The sequence below is a fragment of the Salmo salar genome, unplaced genomic scaffold (assembly GCF_905237065.1).
Source record: "Salmo salar unplaced genomic scaffold, Ssal_v3.1, whole genome shotgun sequence".
NCBI classification, from domain to species: domain Eukaryota; kingdom Metazoa; phylum Chordata; class Actinopteri; order Salmoniformes; family Salmonidae; genus Salmo; species Salmo salar.
In genome coordinates, this window is record NW_025547477.1 from 9091 (window position 1) to 32298 (window position 23208).

At 48.2% G+C, this 23208-nt stretch overlaps 1 protein-coding gene across 1 annotated transcript; it reads right to left on the reverse strand.

The window, feature by feature from the left end:
• Nucleotides 1-1374: 1374 nt before the first annotated feature.
• Nucleotides 1375-19940, reverse strand: LOC123731896 (dihydroxyacetone phosphate acyltransferase-like; the record flags this gene model as incomplete). Its single annotated transcript, XM_045711288.1, has 5 exons — nucleotides 1375-1395; nucleotides 3568-3719; nucleotides 5171-5246; nucleotides 19521-19647; nucleotides 19807-19940. Coding segments are annotated over 5 exons (510 nt in total), but the record flags the coding sequence as incomplete, so codon positions are not given.
• Nucleotides 19941-23208: the final 3268 nt, after the last annotated feature.

A 23208-nucleotide genomic window follows, 5' to 3' on the forward strand; every position in this document is an offset into this window, starting at 1 on the left:
CTATTGGGGGGGGTGGGGAGAGAGTGAATACAGGGGTACCCTCCTAGCCTTCAGTAGACCCTATGGGGGGGGGAGAGAGTGAATACAGGGGTACCCTCCTAGCCTTCAGTAGACCCTATGGGGGAGAGAGTGAATACAGGGGTACCCTCCTAGCCTTCAGTAGGCCCTATGGGGGGGGAGAGAGTGAATACAGGGGCAAACCCTCCTAGCCTTCAGTAGGCCCTATGGGGGGGGAGAGTGAATACAGGGGTACCCTCCTAGCCTTCAGTAGACCCTATGGGGGGGGAGAGAGTGAATACAGGGGTACCCTCCTAGCCTTCAGTAGACCCTATGGGGGGGGAGAGTGAATACAGGGGTACCCTCCTAGCCTTCAGTAGACCCTATGGGGGGGGGAGAGAGTGAATACAGGGGTACCCTCCTAGCCTTCAGTAGACCCTATGGGGGGGAGAGAGTGAATACAGGGGTACCCTCCTAGCCTTCAGTAGGCCCTATGGGGGGGGAGAGAGTGAATACAGGGGTACCCTCCTAGCCTTCAGTAGGCCCTATGGGGGGGGGGAGAGAGTGAATACAGGGGTACCCTCCTAGCCTTCAGTAGACCCTATGGGGGGGGAGAGTGAATACAGGGGGTACCCTCCTAGCCTTCAGTAGGCCCTATGGGGGGGAGAGAGTGAATACAGGGGGTACCCTCCTAGCCTTCAGTAGGCCCTATGGGGGGGGGGAGAGAGTGAATACAGGGGTACCCTCCTAGCCTTCAGTAGACCCTATGGGGGGGGGAGAGAGTGAATACAGGGGTACCCTCCTAGCCTTCAGTAGACCCTATGGGGGAGAGTGAATACAGGGGTACCCTCCTAGCCTTCAGTAGGCCCTATGGGGGGGGAGAGAGTGAATACAGGGGTACCCTCCTAGCCTTCAGTAGGCCCTATGGGGGGGGAGTGAATACAGGGGTACCCTCCTAGCCTTCAGTAGGCCCTATGGGGGGAGAGAGTGAATACAGGGGTACCCTCCTAGCCTTCAGTAGACCCTATGGGGGGGGGAGAGAGTGAATACAGGGGTACCCTCCTAGCCTTCAGTAGACCCTATTGGGGGGGGAAGAGTGAATAGAGGGGTACCCTCCTAGCCTTCAGTAGGCCCTATGGGGGGGGGAGAGAGTGAATACAGGGGTACCCTCCTAGCCTTCAGTAGGCCCTATGGGGGGGGAGAGAGTGAATACAGGGGTACCCTCCTAGCCTTCAGTAGACCCTATGGGGGGGGAGAGAGTGAATACAGGGGTACCCTCCTAGCCTTCAGTAGGCCCTATGGGGGGGAGAGAGTGAATACAGGGGTACCCTCCTAGCCTTCAGTAGACCCTATGGGGGGGAGTGAATACAGGGGTACCCTCCTAGCCTTCAGTAGACCCTATTGGGGGGGAAGAGTGAATAGAGGGGGTTGTTTGGGTCGTACCACCCTTAGTGAATACAGGGGGGTGTTTGGGTCGTACCACCCTTAGTGAATACATGGGGGGTGTTTGGGTCGTACCACCCTTAGTGAATACAGGGGGGTGTTTGGGTCGTACCACCCTTAGTGAATACATGGGGTGTGTTTGGGTCGTACCACCCTTAGTGAATACATGGGGGGGTGTTTGGGTCGTACCACCCTTAGTGAATACAGGGGGGTGTTTGGGTCGTACCACCCTTAGTGAATAGAGGGGGTTGTTTGGGTCGTACCACCCTTAGTGAATACAGGGGTGTGTATGGGTCGTACCACCCTTAGTGAATATAGGGGGTGTTTGGGTCGCACCACCCTTAGTGAATACAGGGGTGTGTTTGGGTTGTACCACCCTTAGTGAATATAGGGGGTGTTTGGGTCGTACCACCCTTAGTGAATACAGGGGGTTGTTTGGGTCGTACCACCCTTAGTGAATACAGGGGGGGTGTTTGGGTCGTACCACCCTTAGTGAATAGAGGGGGGTGTTTGGGTCGCACCACCCTATGTGAATACAGGCGGTTGTTTGGGTCGTACCACTCTTAGTGAATACAGGGGGGTGTTTGGGTCGTACCACCCTTAGTGAATACAGGGGGGTGTTTGGGTCGTACCACCCTTAGTGAATACATGGGGGGTGTTTGGGTCGTACCACCCTTAGTGAATACAGGGGGTGTTTGGGTCGTACTCACCCTTAGTGAATACATGGGGTGTGTTTGGGTCGTACCACCCTTAGTGAATACATGGGGGGGTGTTTGGGTCGTACCACCCTTAGTGAATACAGGGGGGGGTGTTTGGGTCGTACCACCCTTAGTGAATAGAGGGGGTTGTTTGGGTCGTACCACCCTTAGTGAATACAGGGGTGTGTATGGGTCGTACCACCCTTAGTGAATACAGGGGTGTGTTTGGGTTGTACCACCCTTAGTGAATATAGGGGGGTGTTTGGGTCGTACCACCCTTAGTGAATACAGGGGGTTGTTTGGGTCGTACCACCCTTAGTGAATACAGGGGGGGTGTTTGGGTCGTACCACCCTTAGTGAATAGAGGGGGTGTTTGGGTCGTACCACCCTATGTGAATACAGGCGGTTGTTTGGGTCGTACCACTCTTAGTGAATACAGGGGGGGTGTTTAGGTCGTACCACCCTTAGTGAATACGGGGGGGTGTTTAGGTCGTACCACCCTTAGTGAATACAGGGGGGGGTGTTTGGGTCGCACTCACCCTATGTGAATACAGGCGGTTGTTTGGGTCGTACCACTCTTAGTGAATACAGGGGGGGTGTTTAGGTCGTACCACTCTTAGTGAATACAGGGGTGTGTATGGGTCGTACCACCCTTAGTGAATACAGGGGTGTGTTTGGGTCGTACCACCCTTAGCGAATACAGGGGTGTGTTTGGGTTGTACCACCCTTAGTGAATATAGGGGGGTGTTTGGGTCGTACCACCCTTAGTGAATACAGGGGGTTGTTTGGGTCGTACCACCCTTAGTGAATACAGGGGGGGTGTTTGGGTCGTACCACCCTTAGTGAATAGAGGGGGGGTGTTTGGGTCGTACCACCCTATGTGAATACAGGCGGTTGTTTGGGTCGTACCACTCTTAGTGAATACAGGGGGGGTGTTTAGGTCGTACCACCCTTAGTGAATACGGGGGGGGTGTTTAGGTCGTACCACCCTTAGTGAATACAGGGGTGTGTATGGGTCGTACCACCCTTAGTGAATATAGGGGGTGTTATGGTCGTACCACCCTTAGTGAATACAGGGGGTGTGTTTGGGTTGTACCACCCTTAGTGAATATAGGGGGGTGTTTGGGTCGTACCACTCTTAGTGAATACAGGGGGGGTGTTTAGGTCGTACCACCCTTAGTGAATACGGGGGGGTGTTTAGGTCGTACCACCCTTAGTGAATACAGGGGTGTGTATGGGTCGTACCACCCTTAGTGAATATAGGGGGTGTTATGGTCGTACCACTCTTAGTGAATACAGGGGTGTGTATGGGTCGTACCACCCTTAGTGAATACAGGGGTGTGTTTGGGTTGTACCACCCTTAGTGAATATAGGGGGGTGTTTGGGTCGTACCACCCTTAGTGAATACAGGGGGGTGTTCGGGTCGTACCATGGTGGTCTCTCTGGGCTTGGGGACCCCCAGCAGTTCATGTGCCAATAGAGATTCCTCCAGGACCCTGTCATAGCTGATGCTGATGGGAACCAGCCTGATGTCGTACACCTCGCCTTTAAAGAACGGCTCCAGGACCATGTGCATCATACCTGCAGGGACAGACAGGTAGCAGGACAGGTTCATCAGACAGACAGGTAGCAGGACAGGTTCATAACCCAGACAGACAGACAGGTAGCAGGACAGGTTCATAACCCAGACAGACAGACAGGTAGCAGGACAGGTTCATAACCCAGACAGACAGGTAGCAGGACAGGTTCATTAGAGACAGACAGGTAGCAGGACAGGTTCATCAGACAGACAGACAGGTAGCAGGACAGGTTCATCAGACAGACAGACAGGTAGCAGGACAGGTTCATCAGACAGACAGACAGGTAGCAGGACAGGTTCATTAGAGACAGACAGGTAGCAGGACAGGTTCATCAGACAGACAGGTAGCAGGACAGGTTCATAACCCAGACAGACAGGTAGAAGTACAGGTTCATAACCCAGACAGACAGGTAACAGGACATGTTAATTAGAGACAGACAGGTAGCAGGACAGGTTCATAACCCAGACAGACAGGTAGCAGGACAGGTTAATCAGACAGACAGACAGACAGACAGACAGACAGACAGACAGACAGGTAGAAGGACAGGTTCATTAGAGACAGACAGGTAGAAGGACAGGTTCATTAGAGACAGACAGGTAGCAGGACATGTTAATCAGCCAGACAGACAGACAGGTAACAGGACATGTTAATTAGCCAGACAGACAGACAGGTAACAGGACATGTTAATTAGCCAGACAGGTAACAGGACATGTTAATTAGCCAGACAGACAGACAGACAGGTAACAGGACAGGTTAATTAGCCAGACAGACAGACAGACAGGTAACAGGACAGGTTAATTAGCCAGCCAGACAGACAGGTAACAGGACAAGTTAATTAGCCAGACAGACAGACAGGTAACAGGACATGTTAATTAGCCAGACAGGTAACAGGACATGTTAATTAGCCAGACAGACAGACAGACAGGTAACAGGACATGTTAATTAGCCAGACAGGTAACAGGACATGTTAATTAGCCAGACAGACAGACAGACAGGTAACAGGACAGGTTAATTAGCCAGACAGACAGGTAACAGGACGGGTTAATTAGCCAGACAGACAGACAGACAGGTAACAGGACAGGTTAATTAGCCAGCCAGACAGACAGGTAACAGGACAAGTTAATTAGCCAGACAGACAGACATGTAACAGGACATGTTAATTAGCCAGACAGACAGACAGGTAACAGGACAGGTTAATTAGCCAGACAGACAGACAGACAGGTAACAGGACAGGTTAATTAGCCAGGCAGACAGGTAACAGGACGGGTTAATTAGCCAGCCAGACAGACAGGTAACAGGACATGTTAATTAGCCAGCCAGACAGACAGGTAACAGGACATGTTAATTAGCCAGACAGGTAACAGGACAAGTTAATTAGCCAGACAGACAGACAGACAGACAGACAGACAGACAGACAGACAGACAGACAGACGAGCACACACCCCCATTCACCTAATTTGGGTGTGAGGGACTTCAGAGTCCTGCTCCTCAGACCCTCCACATAGAACTCTATAGGAGCATACCCTGTCTGAGGAGAGAGAGAAGACACTAGTTACAACTCTATAGGAGCATACCCTGTCTGAGGAGAGAGAAGACACTAGTTACAACTCTACAGGAGCATACCCTGTCTGAGGAGAGAGAGAAGACACTAGTTACAACTCTATAGGAGCATACCCTGTCTGAGGAGAGAGAAGACACTAGTTACAACTCTATAGGAGCATACCCTGTCTGAGGAGAGAGAGAAGACACTAGTTACAACTCTATAGGAGCATACCCTGTCTGAGGAGAGAGAAGACACTAGTTACAACTCTATAGGAGCATACCCTGTCTGAGGAGAGAGAAGACACTAGTTATAACTCTATAGGAGCATACCCTGTCTGAGGAGAGAGAAGACACTAGTTACATACAACTCTATAGGAGCATACCCTGTCTGAGGAGAGAGAAGACACTAGTTACAACTCTATAGGAGCATACCCTGTCTGAGGAGAGAGAAGACACTAGTTACAACTCTATAGGAGCATACCCTGTCTGAGGAGAGAGAAGACACTAGTTACAACTCTACAGGAGCATACCCTGTCTGAGGAGAGAGAGAAGACACTAGTTACAACTCTATAGGAGCATACCCTGTCTGAGGAGAGAGAAGACACTAGTTACAACTCTATAGGAGCATACCCTGTCTGAGGAGAGAGAAGACACTAGTTACAACTCTATAGGAGCATACCCTGTCTGAGGAGAGAGAGAAGACACTAGTTACAACTCTATAGGAGCATACCCTGTCTGAGGAGAGAGAAGACACTAGTTACAACTCTATAGGAGCATACCCTGTCTGAGGAGAGAGAGAAGACACTAGTTACAACTCTATAGGAGCATACCCTGTCTGAGGAGAGAGAGAAGACACTAGTTACATACAACTCTATAGGAGCATACCCTGTCTGAGGAGAGAGAGAAGACACTAGTTACAACTCTATAGGAGCATACCCTGTCTGAGGAGAGAGAGAAGACACTAGTTACAACTCTATAGGAGCATACCCTGTCTGAGGAGAGAGAAGACACTAGTTACAACTCTACAGGAGCATACCCTGTCTGAGGAGAGAGAGAAGACACTAGTTACAACTCTATAGGAGCATACCCTGTCTGAGGAGAGAGAAGACACTAGTTACAACTCTATAGGAGCATACCCTGTCTGAGGAGAGAGAGAAGACACTAGTTACAACTCTATAGGAGCATACCCTGTCTGAGGAGAGAGAAGACACTAGTTACAACTCTATAGGAGCATACCCTGTCTGAGGAGAGAGAGAAGACACTAGTTACAACTCTATAGGAGCATACCCTGTCTGAGGAGAGAGAGAAGACACTAGTACTACAACTCTATAGGAGCATACCCTGTCTGAGGAGAGAGAAGACACTAGTTACAACTCTATAGGAGCATACCCTGTCTGAGGAGAGAGAAGACACTAGTTACAACTCTATAGGAGCATACCCTGTCTGAGGAGAGAGAAGACACTAGTTATAACTCTACAGGAGCATACCCTGTCTGAGGAGAGAGAGAAGACACTAGTTACAACTCTATAGGAGCATACCCTGTCTGAGGAGAGAGAAGACACTAGTTACAACTCTATAGGAGCATACCCTGTCTGAGGAGAGAGAGAAGACACTAGTTACAACTCTATAGGAGCATACCCTGTCTGAGGAGAGAGAGAAGACACTAGTTACAACTCTATAGGAGCATACCCTGTCTGAGGAGAGAGAAGACACTAGTTACAACTCTATAGGAGCATACCCTGTCTGAGGAGAGAGAGAAGACACTAGTTACAACTCTATAGGAGCATACCCTGTCTGAGGAGAGAGAGAAGACACTAGTATACAACTCTATAGGAGCATACCCTGTCTGAGGAGAGAGAGAAGACACTAGTTACAACTCTATAGGAGCATACCCTGTCTGAGGAGAGAGAGAAGACACTAGTTACAACTCTATAGGAGCATACCCTGTCTGAGGAGAGAGAAGACACTAGTTACAACTCTATAGGAGCATACCCTGTCTGAGGAGAGAGAGAAGACACTAGTTACAACTCTATAGGAGCATACCCTGTCTGAGGAGAGAGAAGACACTAGTTACAACTCTATAGGAGCATACCCTGTCTGAGGAGAGAGAGAAGACACTAGTTACAACTCTATAGGAGCATACCCTGTCTGAGGAGAGAGAGAAGACACTAGTTACAACTCTATAGGAGCATACCCTGTCTGAGGAGAGAGAGAAGACACTAGTTACAACTCTATAGGAGCATACCCTGTCTGAGGAGAGAGAGAAGACACTAGTTACAACTCTATAGGAGCATACCCTGTCTGAGGAGAGAGAGAGAAGACACTAGTTACAACTCTATAGGAGCATACCCTGTCTGAGGAGAGAGAGAAGACACTAGTTACAACTCTATAGGAGCATACCCTGTCTGAGGAGAGAGAGAAGACACTAGTTACAACTCTATAGGAGCATACCCTGTCTGAGGAGAGAGAGAAGACACTAGTTACAACTCTATAGGAGCATACCCTGTCTGAGGAGAGAGAGAAGACACTAGTTACAACTCTATAGGAGCATACCCTGTCTGAGGAGAGAGAAGACACTAGTTACAACTCTATAGGAGCATACCCTGTCTGAGGAGAGAGAAGACACTAGTTACAACTCTATAGGAGCATACCCTGTCTGAGGAGAGAGAAGACACTAGTTACAACTCTATAGGAGCATACCCTGTCTGAGGAGAGAGAAGACACTAGTTACAACTCTACAGGAGCATACCCTGTCTGAGGGAGAGAGAAGACACTAGTTACAACTCTATAGGAGCATACCCTGTCTGAGGAGAGAGAGAAGACACTAGTTACAACTCTATAGGAGCATACCCTGTCTGAGGAGAGAGAAGACACTAGTTACAACTCTATAGGAGCATACCCTGTCTGAGGAGAGAGAAGACACTAGTTACAACTCTATAGGAGCATACCCTGTCTGAGGAGAGAGAAGACACTAGTTACAACTCTATAGGAGCATACCCTGTCTGAGGAGAGAGAGAAGACACTAGTTACAACTCTATAGGAGCATACCCTGTCTGAGGAGAGAGAGAAGACACTAGTTACAACTCTATAGGAGCATACCCTGTCTGAGGAGAGAGAGAAGACACTAGTTACAACTCTATAGGAGCATACCCTGTCTGAGGAGAGAGAGAAGACACTAGTTACAACTCTATAGGAGCATACCCTGTCTGAGGAGAGAGAAGACACTAGTTACAACTCTATAGGAGCATACCCTGTCTGAGAGAGAGAGAAGACACTAGTTACAACTCTACAGGAGCATACCCTGTCTGAGGAGAGAGAGAAGACACTAGTTACAACTCTACAGGAGCATACCCTGTCTGAGGAGAGAGAGAAGACACTAGTTACAACTCTATAGGAGCATACCCTGTCTGAGGAGAGAGAGAAGACACTAGTTACAACTCTATAGGAGCATACCCTGTCTGAGGAGAGAGAGAAGACACTAGTTACAACTCTATAGGAGCATACCCTGTCTGAGGAGAGAGAGAAGACACTAGTTACAACTCTATAGGAGCATACCCTGTCTGAGGAGAGAGAGAAGACACTAGTTACAACTCTATAGGAGCATACCCTGTCTGAGGAGAGAGAGAAGACACTAGTTACAACTCTATAGGAGCATACCCTGTCTGAGGAGAGAGAGAAGACACTAGTTACAACTCTATAGGAGCATACCCTGTCTGAGGAGAGAGAGAAGACACTAGTTACAACTCTATAGGAGCATACCCTGTCTGAGGAGAGAGAGAAGACACTAGTTACAACTCTATAGGAGCATACCCTGTCTGAGGAGAGAGAGAAGACACTAGTTACAACTCTATAGGAGCATACCCTGTCTGAGGAGAGAGAGAAGACACTAGTTACAACTCTATAGGAGCATACCCTGTCTGAGGAGAGAGAGAAGACACTAGTTACAACTCTATAGGAGCATACCCTGTCTGAGGAGAGAGAGAAGACACTAGTTACAACTCTATAGGAGCATACCCTGTCTGAGGAGAGAGAAGACACTAGTTACAACTCTATAGGAGCATACCCTGTCTGAGGAGAGAGAGAAGACACTAGTTACAACTCTATAGGAGCATACCCTGTCTGAGGAGAGAGAGAAGACACTAGTTACAACTCTATAGGAGCATACCCTGTCTGAGGAGAGAGAGAAGACACTAGTTACAACTCTATAGGAGCATACCCTGTCTGAGGAGAGAGAGAAGACACTAGTTACAACTCTATAGGAGCATACCCTGTCTGAGGAGAGAGAGAAGACACTAGTTACAACTCTATAGGAGCATACCCTGTCTGAGGAGAGAGAGAAGACACTAGTTACAACTCTATAGGAGCATACCCTGTCTGAGGAGAGAGAGAAGACACTAGTTACAACTCTATAGGAGCATACCCTGTCTGAGGAGAGAGAGAAGACACTAGTTACAACTCTATAGGAGCATACCCTGTCTGAGGAGAGAGAGAAGACACTAGTTACAACTCTATAGGAGCATACCCTGTCTGAGGAGAGAGAGAAGACACTAGTTACAACTCTATAGGAGCATACCCTGTCTGAGGAGAGAGAGAAGACACTAGTTACAACTCTATAGGAGCATACCCTGTCTGAGGAGAGAGAGAAGACACTAGTTACAACTCTATAGGAGCATACCCTGTCTGAGGAGAGAGAAGACACTAGTTACATACAACTCTATAGGAGCATACCCTGTCTGAGGAGAGAGAGAAGACACTAGTTACAACTCTATAGGAGCATACCCTGTCTGAGGAGAGAGAGAAGACACTAGTTACAACTCTATAGGAGCATACCCTGTCTGAGGAGAGAGAGAAGACACTAGTTACAACTCTATAGGAGCATACCCTGTCTGAGGAGAGAGAGAAGACACTAGTTACAACTCTATAGGAGCATACCCTGTCTGAGGAGAGAGAAGACACTAGTTACAACTCTATAGGAGCATACCCTGTCTGAGGAGAGAGAGAAGACACTAGTAATACAACTCTATAGGAGCATACCCTGTCTGAGGAGAGAGAGAAGACACTAGTTACAACTCTATAGGAGCATACCCTGTCTGAGGAGAGAGAGAAGACACTAGTTACAACTCTATAGGAGCATACCCTGTCTGAGGAGAGAGAAGACACTAGTTACAACTCTATAGGAGCATACCCTGTCTGAGAGAGAGAGAAGACACTAGTTACAACTCTATAGGAGCATACCCTGTCTGAGGAGAGAGAGAAGACACTAGTTACAACTCTATAGGAGCATACCCTGTCTGAGGAGAGAGAGAAGACACTAGTTACAACTCTATAGGAGCATACCCTGTCTGAGGAGAGAGAGAAGACACTAGTTACAACTCTATAGGAGCATACCCTGTCTGAGGAGAGAGAAGACACTAGTTACAACTCTATAGGAGCATACCCTGTCTGAGGAGAGAGAAGACACTAGTTATAACTCTACAGGAGCATACCCTGTCTGAGGAGAGAGAGAAGACACTAGTTACAACTCTATAGGAGCATACCCTGTCTGAGGAGAGAGAGAAGACACTAGTTACAACTCTATAGGAGCATACCCTGTCTGAGGAGAGAGAGAAGACACTAGTTACAACTCTATAGGAGCATACCCTGTCTGAGGAGAGAGAGAAGACACTAGTTACAACTCTATAGGAGCATACCCTGTCTGAGGAGAGAGAGAAGACACTAGTTACAACTCTATAGGAGCATACCCTGTCTGAGGGAGAGAGAAGACACTAGTTACAACTCTATAGGAGCATACCCTGTCTGAGGAGAGAGAGAAGACACTAGTTACAACTCTATAGGAGCATACCCTGTCTGAGAGAGAGAGAAGACACTAGTTACAACTCTATAGGAGCATACCCTGTCTGAGGAGAGAGAGAAGACACTAGTTACAACTCTATAGGAGCATACCCTGTCTGAGGAGAGAGAGAAGACACTAGTTACAACTCTATAGGAGCATACCCTGTCTGAGGAGAGAGAGAAGACACTAGTTACAACTCTATAGGAGCATACCCTGTCTGAGAGAGAGAGAAGACACTAGTTACAACTCTACAGGAGCATACCCTGTCTGAGGAGAGAGAGAAGACACTAGTTACAACTCTATAGGAGCATACCCTGTCTGAGGAGAGAGAGAAGACACTAGTTACAACTCTATAGGAGCATACCCTGTCTGAGGAGAGAGAGAAGACACTAGTTACAACTCTATAGGAGCATACCCTGTCTGAGGAGAGAGAGAAGACACTAGTTACAACTCTATAGGAGCATACCCTGTCTGAGGAGAGAGAGAAGACACTAGTTACAACTCTATAGGAGCATACCCTGTCTGAGGAGAGAGAAGACACTAGTTACAACTCTATAGGAGCATACCCTGTCTGAGGAGAGAGAGAAGACACTAGTTACAACTCTATAGGAGCATACCCTGTCTGAGGAGAGAGAAGACACTAGTTACAACTCTATAGGAGCATACCCTGTCTGAGGAGAGAGAGAAGACACTAGTTACAACTCTATAGGAGCATACCCTGTCTGAGGAGAGAGAGAAGACACTAGTTACAACTCTATAGGAGCATACCCTGTCTGAGGAGAGAGAGAAGACACTAGTTACAACTCTATAGGAGCATACCCTGTCTGAGGAGAGAGAGAAGACACTAGTTACAACTCTATAGGAGCATACCCTGTCTGAGGAGAGAGAGAAGACACTAGTTACAACTCTATAGGAGCATACCCTGTCTGAGGAGAGAGAGAAGACACTAGTTACAACTCTATAGGAGCATACCCTGTCTGAGGAGAGAGAAGACACTAGTTACAACTCTATAGGAGCATACCCTGTCTGAGGAGAGAGAGAAGACACTAGTTACAACTCTATAGGAGCATACCCTGTCTGAGGGAGAGAGAAGACACTAGTTACAACTCTATAGGAGCATACCCTGTCTGAGGAGAGAGAGAAGACACTAGTTACAACTCTATAGGAGCATACCCTGTCTGAGGGAGAGAGAAGACACTAGTTACAACTCTATAGGAGCATACCCTGTCTGAGGAGAGAGAGAAGACACTAGTTACAACTCTATAGGAGCATACCCTGTCTGAGGAGAGAGAGAAGACACTAGTTACAACTCTATAGGAGCATACCCTGTCTGAGGAGAGAGAGAAGACACTAGTTACAACTCTATAGGAGCATACCCTGTCTGAGGAGAGAGAGAAGACACTAGTTACAACTCTATAGGAGCATACCCTGTCTGAGGAGAGAGAGAAGACACTAGTTACAACTCTATAGGAGCATACCCTGTCTGAGGAGAGAGAGAAGACACTAGTTACAACTCTATAGGAGCATACCCTGTCTGAGGGAGAGAGAAGACACTAGTTACAACTCTATAGGAGCATACCCTGTCTGAGGAGAGAGAGAAGACACTAGTTACAACTCTATAGGAGCATACCCTGTCTGAGGAGAGAGAGAAGACACTAGTTACAACTCTATAGGAGCATACCCTGTCTGAGGAGAGAGAGAAGACACTAGTTACAACTCTATAGGAGCATACCCTGTCTGAGGAGAGAGAAGACACTAGTTACAACTCTATAGGAGCATACCCTGTCTGAGGAGAGAGAGAAGACACTAGTTACAACTCTATAGGAGCATACCCTGTCTGAGGAGAGAGAGAAGACACTAGTTACAACTCTATAGGAGCATACCCTGTCTGAGGAGAGAGAGAAGACACTAGTTACAACTCTATAGGAGCATACCCTGTCTGAGGAGAGAGAGAAGACACTAGTTACAACTCTATAGGAGCATACCCTGTCTGAGGAGAGAGAGAAGACACTAGTTACAACTCTATAGGAGCATACCCTGTCTGAGGAGAGAGAGAAGACACTAGTTACAACTCTATAGGAGCATACCCTGTCTGAGGAGAGAGAGAAGACACTAGTTACAACTCTATAGGAGCATACCCTGTCTGAGGAGAGAGAAGACACTAGTTACAACTCTATAGGAGCATACCCTGTCTGAGGAGAGAGAGAAGACACTAGTTACAACTCTATAGGAGCATACCCTGTCTGAGGAGAGAGAGAAGACACTAGTTACAACTCTATAGGGAGCATACCCTGTCTGAGGAGAGAGAGAAGACACTAGTTACAACTCTATAGGAGCATACCCTGTCTGAGGAGAGAGAAGACACTAGTTACAACTCTATAGGAGCATACCCTGTCTGAGGAGAGAGAAGACACTAGTTACAACTCTATAGGAGCATACCCTGTCTGAGGAGAGAGAGAAGACACTAGTTACAACTCTATAGGAGCATACCCTGTCTGAGGAGAGAGAGAAGACACTAGTTACAACTCTATAGGAGCATACCCTGTCTGAGGAGAGAGAGAAGACACTAGTTACATACAACTCTATAGGAGCATACCCTGTCTGAGGAGAGAGAGAAGACACTAGTTACAACTCTATAGGAGCATACCCTGTCTGAGGAGAGAGAGAAGACACTAGTTACAACTCTATAGGAGCATACCCTGTCTGAGGAGAGAGAGAAGACACTAGTTACAACTCTATAGGAGCATACCCTGTCTGAGGAGAGAGAAGACACTAGTTACAACTCTATAGGAGCATACCCTGTCTGAGGAGAGAGAGAAGACACTAGTTACAACTCTATAGGAGCATACCCTGTCTGAGGAGAGAGAAGACACTAGTTACAACTCTATAGGAGCATACCCTGTCTGAGGAGAGAGAGAAGACACTAGTTACAACTCTATAGGAGCATACCCTGTCTGAGGAGAGAGAAGACACTAGTTACAACTCTATAGGAGCATACCCTGTCTGAGGAGAGAGAGAAGACACTAGTTACAACTCTATAGGAGCATACCCTGTCTGAGGAGAGAGAGAAGACACTAGTTACAACTCTATAGGAGCATACCCTGTCTGAGGAGAGAGAGAAGACACTAGTTACAACTCTATAGGAGCATACCCTGTCTGAGGAGAGAGAGAAGACACTAGTTACAACTCTATAGGAGCATACCCTGTCTGAGGAGAGAGAAGACACTAGTTACAACTCTACAGGAGCATACCCTGTCTGAGGAGAGAGAGAAGACACTAGTTACAACTCTACAGGAGCATACCCTGTCTGAGGAGAGAGAGAAGACACTAGTTACAACTCTATAGGAGCATACCCTGTCTGAGGAGAGAGAGAAGACACTAGTTACAACTCTATAGGAGCATACCCTGTCTGAGGAGAGAGAGAAGACACTAGTTACAACTCTATAGGAGCATACCCTGTCTGAGGAGAGAGAAGACACTAGTAATACAACTCTATAGGAGCATACCCTGTCTGAGGAGAGAGAGAAGACACTAGTTACAACTCTATAGGAGCATACCCTGTCTGAGAGAGAGAGAAGACACTAGTTACAACTCTATAGGAGCATACCCTGTCTGAGGAGAGAGAAGACACTAGTTACAACTCTATAGGAGCATACCCTGTCTGAGGAGAGAGAGAAGACACTAGTTACAACTCTATAGGAGCATACCCTGTCTGAGGAGAGAGAGAAGACACTAGTTACAACTCTATAGGAGCATACCCTGTCTGAGGAGAGAGAGAAGACACTAGTTACAACTCTATAGGAGCATACCCTGTCTGAGGAGAGAGAGAAGACACTAGTTACAACTCTATAGGAGCATACCCTGTCTGAGGAGAGAGAGAAGACACTAGTTACAACTCTATAGGAGCATACCCTGTCTGAGGAGAGAGAGAAGACACTAGTTACAACTCTATAGGAGCATACCCTGTCTGAGGGAGAGAGAAGACACTAGTTATAACTCTACAGGAGCATACCCTGTCTGAGGAGAGAGAAGACACTAGTTATAACTCTACAGGAGCATACCCTGTCTGAGGAGAGAGAAGACACTAGTTACAACTCTATAGGAGCATACCCTGTCTGAGGAGAGAGAAGACACTAGTACATACAACTCTATAGGAGCATACCCTGTCTGAGGAGAGAGAGAAGACACTAGTTACAACTCTATAGGAGCATACCCTGTCTGAGGAGAGAGAGAAGACACTAGTTACAACTCTATAGGAGCATACCCTGTCTGAGGAGAGAGAGAAGACACTAGTTACAACTCTATAGGAGCATACCCTGTCTGAGGAGAGAGAAGACACTAGTTACAACTCTATAGGAGCATACCCTGTCTGAGGAGAGAGAGAAGACACTAGTTACAACTCTATAGGAGCATACCCTGTCTGAGGAGAGAGAGAAGACACTAGTTACAACTCTATAGGAGCATACCCTGTCTGAGGGAGAGAGAAGACACTAGTTACAACTCTATAGGAGCATACCCTGTCTGAGGAGAGAGAGAAGACACTAGTTACAACTCTATAGGAGCATACCCTGTCTGAGGAGAGAGAAGACACTAGTTACAACTCTATAGGAGCATACCCTGTCTGAGGAGAGAGAGAAGACACTAGTTACAACTCTATAGGAGCATACCCTGTCTGAGGAGAGAGAGAAGACACTAGTTACAACTCTATAGGAGCATACCCTGTCTGAGGAGAGAGAGAAGACACTAGTTACAACTCTATAGGAGCATACCCTGTCTGAGGAGAGAGAAGACACTAGTTACAACTCTATAGGAGCATACCCTGTCTGAGGAGAGAGAGAAGACACTAGTTACATACAACTCTACAGGAGCATACCCTGTCTGAGGAGAGAGAGAAGACACTAGTTACAACTCTATAGGAGCATACCCTGTCTGAGGAGAGAGAGAAGACACTAGTTACAACTCTATAGGAGCATACCCTGTCTGAGGAGAGAGAGAAGACACTAGTTACAACTCTATAGGAGCATACCCTGTCTGAGGAGAGAGAGAAGACACTAGTTACAACTCTATAGGAGCATACCCTGTCTGAGGAGAGAGAAGACACTAGTTACAACTCTATAGGAGCATACCCTGTCTGAGGAGAGAGAAGACACTAGTTACAACTCTATAGGAGCATACCCTGTCTGAGGAGAGAGAAGACACTAGTTACAACTCTATAGGAGCATACCCTGTCTGAGGAGAGAGAAGACACTAGTTACAACTCTATAGGAGCATACCCTGTCTGAGGAGAGAGAGAAGACACTAGTTACAACTCTATAGGAGCATACCCTGTCTGAGGAGAGAGAAGACACTAGTTACAACTCTATAGGAGCATACCCTGTCTGAGGAGAGAGAGAAGACACTAGTTACATACAACTCTATAGGAGCATACCCTGTCTGAGGAGAGAGAGAAGACACTAGTTACAACTCTATAGGAGCATACCCTGTCTGAGGAGAGAGAGAAGACACTAGTTACAACTCTATAGGAGCATACCCTGTCTGAGGAGAGAGAAGACACTAGTTACACGGCCCAGATGGAACACTCTTCCCTTACAGGCACCCTATATAGTGCACTACTATAGACCAGAGCCCTATTCCCTATATAGTGGTACTACTTTAGACCAGAGCCCTATTCCCTATATAGTGCACTACTATAGACCAGAGCCCTATTCCCTATATAGTACACTACTATAGACCAGAGCCCTATTCCCTATATAGTGCACTACTTTAGACCAGAGCCCTATTCCCTATATAGTGGTACTACTATAGACCAGAGCCCTATTCCCTATATAGTACACTACGTCTAGACCAGAGCCCTATTCCCTATATAGTGCACTACTATAGACCAGAGCCCTATTCCCTATATAGTACACTACTATAGACCAGAGCCCTATTCCCTATATAGTGTACTACTATAGACCAGAGCCCTATTCCCTATATAGTGCACTACTTTAGACCAGAGCCCTATTCCCTATATAGTACACTACGTCTAGACCAGAGCCCTATTCCCTATATAGTGCACTACTATAGACCAGAGCCCTATTCCCTATATAGTACACTACTATAGACCAGAGCCCTATTCCCTATATAGTGTACTACTATAGACCAGAGCCCTATTCCCTATATAGTGCACTACTTTAGACCAGAGCCCTATTCCCTATATAGTGCACTACTTTAGACCAGAGCCCTATTCCCTATATAGTGCACTACTATAGACCAGAGCCCTATTCCCTATATAGTGGTACTACTTTAGACCAGAGCCCTATTCCCTATATAGTGCACTACTATAGACCAGAGCCCTATTCCCTATATAGTACACTACTATAGACCAGAGCCCTATTCCCTATATAGTGCACTACTTTAGACCAGAGCCCTATTCCCTATATAGTGCACTACTTTAGACCAGAGCCCTATTCCCTATATAGTGGTACTACTATAGACCAGAGCCCTATTCCCTATATAGTACACTACGTCTAGACCAGAGCCCTATTCCCTATATAGTGCACTACTATAGACCAGAGCCCTATTCCCTATATAGTACACTACTATAGACCAGAGCCCTATTCCCTATATAGTGTACTACTATAGACCAGAGCCCTATTCCCTATATAGTGCACTACTTTAGACCAGAGCCCTATTCCCTATATAGTGCACTACTTTAGACCAGAGCCCTATTCCCTATATAGTACACTACTATAGACCAGAGCCCTATTCCCTATATAGTGCACTACTTTAGACCAGAGCCCTATTCCCTATATAGTACACTACTATAGACCAGAGCCCTATTCCCTATATAGTGCACTACTATAGACCAGAGCCCTATTCCCTATATAGTGCACTACTATAGACCAGAGCCCTATTCCCTATATAGTGCACTACTATAGACCAGAGCCCTATTCCCTATATAGTACACTACTATAGACCAGGGCCCTATGGCACCCTATTCCCTATATAGTGCACTACTATAGACCAGAGCCCTATGGGTCTTGGTTAAAAGTAGTGAGTACACTGGGCTCTGGTCTAAAGTAGTGCACTATATAGGGAATAGGGTGCCATAGGGCTCTGGTCTATAGTAGTGCACTATATAGCTATCTGGGATACACCCTAACACATACCGTAACTTCCGGACTATTAAGCGCACCTGAATATAAGCCTGAATTAAAAAATATATATTATTTTGAACATAAATAAGCCGCACATGTCTATAAGCCGCAGGTGCCTACCGGTACATTGAAACAAATGAACTTTACACAGGCTTTAACGAAACACGGCTTGTAACAAAAAAATAATAATTAGCAGTAAGCTTTAGTTGTCTTTTTTGCACTGAGTCAATTCCTAACGCTGCTGTTTCCAACGTCTTATCATCGACTCATTAAGACCAAGCTGCCGTGCAGCAGCTCTATTTCCTTTTCCAACAGCCAGATCAATCGCCTTCAACTTGAAAGCTGCATCATATGCATTTCTCCGTGTCTTTGCCTTGATGAGGGTGACAAAATGACTACCGTAATCAGAATGATGGGAAGTTTGAGAGCGCTCGATTTAATCTAAACAGTAAACCAAAAAAGTTGTTTGACCTTAAAACCCGTTCGGCAATTTCATTGGTCTAATGAAAGCTTCATGCCGCCAAAAAACTGAGCACGTCACAGAATGTGTTTTTTGGAGAAGAGAAAAAAAAAAAATTGGAAAGCGGGAAAAATCCATATATTAGCCGCGTCGTTGTTTAAGCCGCGAGGTTCAAAGCCTGGGGAAAAAGTTGCAGCTTATAGTCCGGAAATTACAGGAATATATACACTGACTATACAAAACATTAAGGAGACCTGCTCTTTCCATGACAGACTGACCAGGTGAATCCAGGTGAAAGATATGATCCTTTATTGATGTCCACTTGTTAAATCCACTTCAATCAGTGTAGATGAAAGGGGAGAAGACAGGTTAATTAAAGAAGGATTTCTAAGCCTTGAGGCAATTGAGACATGGATTGTGTATGTGTCCCATTCAGACGGTGAATGTGGCGAGACAAAAAGATTTAAGAGTCTTTGAACGGGGTATGGTAGTAGGTGCCAGGCGCACCGGTTTGAGTGTCAAGAACTGCAACGCTGCTGGGTTTTTCCACACTCAACAGTTTCCTGTGTGTGTATCAAGAATGGTCCACCACCCAAAGGACATCCAGACAACTTGACACAACTGTGGGGAAGCATTGGAGTCAACATGGGACCAGCAGCCCTGTGGAAACGCTTTGACACCTTGTAGAGTCACGTGACCCTGATAGATTGAGGCTGTTCTGAGAGACAAAAATGTCTCAGTATTAGGATGTTCCTTATGTATGATATAGTAGGGTGTACATAGAGTAGTGTAGTGTGTGGTAATATAAGTATTTATTTGGACACCTACCCTGACGATAGTTTTGACATACTCAGATAGGACAGCCCAGTACAACTTGTCAGACCCGATCGTCCTCCTGATGAAGAACGCTCCGAACGACGCAGGATCTCTCCCACCATCTTCATGTCCATCAGAGCTACAGAGAGGAAGACAGACGGACGGACGTACGTACGTAAAGAGGAGAAGACAGAAAGGAAAGAGAGATAAAGTTAGACATTTGTTATCTGAAGTGTGGCTTTTATTTTATTTTTTAAAAAGTCGACCAAAACACTGAACAGGATAAATCACTAGATACTTGCGGATTCCAGCGGCTATAACAGGGATGGGCAGGTCATAGGTGAACAGGATGTAGGACAGAACCAGGAAGTCCACATAACTCCTGTGATTGGGCATCAGGATCACTGGAGACTCCTGAATGGCCTGTTGGAGCTGGGGGGCGGGATAGAAACATCACTGTGAACCAATAAACATTGAAAAACAACAGATAATGGGTTTGAATTAGGCGGGTGAATGTTTAAATGACATAGAGATCGTTAACGTTTCAAAGAAATAAAAAAAAAAAGATTAAAAAAAAAAAAAAACACTACACCAAAATGTCTTTGTATATTTATTTACCTGAAAAATCACAGTGCAGTTATCACAGAACTACCGCTAAAGAAATACCTATAAACAATAACGCTGCAACGGTAGGATGAGCAGATCTTTACAGTGATTTATCACAGATAGTGTTCTGCACGTCTCCGTCGTTGGCAGAGTGAGACAGGAAACGGGCAGCAGGGACCAGTCCTGTATGCCAATACTTTAGGAAGTTAAATGACTCTGCCAGGTGGGAAATCGAGCTACAGTGGCAGTACAGCGGGGGGGGAAGAAAAAAAAAAAAACGTACAAAGCACGAGCTCTCAAACGCCATTAAACGTGGCGTTAACAACAGATTGTTGGGCGTCTACGAACACGCCGTCATACATCACTGCAACGAGCCGCCACGATGATGAGAAGTGGGACATTAAGTACCTACCGACACACAGAGAACACGGGGGGAGAGAGAGAACACGGGGGAGAGAGAGAACACGGGGGGAGAGAGAGAGAACACGGGGGAGACAGAGAACACGGGGGAGAGAGAGAACACGGGGAGACAGAGAACACGGGGGGAGACAGAGAACACGGGGGGAGAGAGAGAACACGGGGGAGAGAGAGAGAACACGGGGGAGAGAGAGAACACGGGGGAGAGAGAGAACACGGGGGAGACAGAGAACACGGGGGGGAGAGAGAGAACACGGGGGAGACAGAGAACACGGGGGGAGAGACAGAGAACACGGGGGGAGAGAGAGCACGGGGGAGACAGAGAACACGGGGGAGACAGAGAACACGGGGGAGAGAGAGAACACGGGGGGAGAGAGAGAACACGGGGGAGACAGAGAACACGGGGGGAGACAGAGAACACGGGGGGAGACAGAGAACACGGGGGAGACAGAGAACACGGGGAGAGAGACAGAACACGGGGGGAGACAGAGAACACGGGGGAGACAGAGAACACGGGGGAGAGAGAGAACACGGGGGGAGAGAGAGAACACGGGGGAGACAGAGAACACGGGGAGACAGAGAACACGGGGGGGAGACAGAGAACACGGGGAGAGAGAGAGAACACGGGGAGAGAGAGAACACGGGGGAGACAGAGAACACAGGGGGAGACAGAGAACACGGGGGAGAGACAGAGAACACGGGGGAGACAGAGAACACGGGGGAGACAGAGAACACGGGGGAGAGACAGAGAACACGGGGGAGACAGAGAACACGGGGGAGACAGAGAACACGGGGGAGAGAGAGAACACGGGGGGAGAGAGAGAACACGGGGGGAGACAGAGAACACGGGGGAGACAGAGAACACGGGGGAGACAGAGAACACGGGGGGAGACAGAGAACACGGGGGGAGACAGAGAACACGGGGAGAGAGAGAGAACACGGGGGAGACAGAGAACACGGGGGGAGACAGAGAACACGGGGGAGAGAGAGAACACGGGGGGAGACAGAGAACACGGGGGAGACAGAGAACACGGGGGGAGACAGAGAACACGGGGAGAGAGAGAGAACACGGGGAGAGAGAGAACACGGGGGAGACAGAGAACACAGGGGAGACAGAGAACACGGGGAGAGACAGAGAACACGGGGGAGACAGAGAACACGGGGGAGACAGAGAACACGGGGGAGAGACAGAGAACACGGGGGAGACAGAGAACACGGGGGAGACAGAGAACACGGGGGAGAGAGAGAACACGGGGGAGAGAGAGAGAACACGGGGAGAGAGAGAGAACACGGGGGGAGAGAGAGAACACGGGGGAGACAGAGAACACAGGGGAGACAGAGAACACGGGGGAGAGACAGAGAACACGGGGGAGACAGAGAACACGGGGGAGACAGAGAACACGGGGGGAGAGACAGAGAACACGGGGGAGAGACAGAGAACACGGGGGAGACAGAGAACACGGGGGAGACAGAGAACACGGGGGGAGAGAGAGAACACGGGGGGAGAGAGAACACGGGGGAGACAGAGAACACGGGGGGAGACAGAGAACACGGGGGAGAGAGAACACGGGGGAGAGAGAGAACACGGGGGAGAGAGAGAGAACGCGGGGAGAGACAGAGAACACGGGGGAGAGAGAGAACACGGGGGGAGAGAGAGAACACGGGGGGAGACAGAGAACGCGGGGGAGAGAGAGAACGCGGGGAGAGAGAGAACGCGGGGGGAGAGAGAGAACGCGGGGGGAGAGAGAGAACGCGGGGGGAGAGACAGAGAACACGGGGGGAGAGAGAGAGAACACGGGGCGAGAGAGAGAACACGGGGAGAGAGAGAACACGGGGAGAGACAGAGAACACGGGGGAGACAGAGAACACGGGGGAGACAGAGAACACGGGGGAGACAGAGAACACGGGGGAGAAACAGAGAACACGGGGAGAAACAGAGAACACGGGGGAGACAGAGAACACGGGGGAGAGAGAGAGAACACGGGGAGAGAGAGAACACGGGGAGAGAGAGAACACGGGGAGAGACAGAGAACACGGGGGAGACAGAGAACACGGGGGAGACAGAGAACACGGGAGAGACAGAGAACACGGGGGAGACAGAGAACACGGGGAGAGACAGAGAACACGGGTGAGAGAGAGAACACGGGGGAGAGAGAGAACACGGGGGAGACAGAGAACACGGGGGAGAGAGAGAACACGGGGAGAGACAGAGAACACGGGGAGAGACAGAGAACACGGGGGAGAGACAGAGAACACGGGGGAGACAGAGAACACGGGGGAGACAGAGAACACGGGGGAGACAGAGAACACGGGGGAGACAGAGAACACGGGGGGAGACAGAGAACACGGGGGAGACAGAGAACACGGGGGAGACAGAGAACACGGGGAGAGACAGAGAACACGGGGGAGAGAGAGAGAACACGGGGGGAGAGAGAGAGAACACGGGGAGAGAGAGAGAACACGGGGGAGAGAGAGAGAACACGGGGGGGAGAGAGAGAGAACACGGGGAGAGAGAGAACACGGGGAGAGAGAGAACACGGGGAGACAGAGAACACGGGGAGAGAGAGAGAACACGGGGGAGAGAGAGAGAACACGGGGAGAGAGAGAGAACACGGGGGAGAGAGAGAGAACACGGGGGAGAGAGAGAGAACACGGGGGAGACAGAGAACACGGGGGA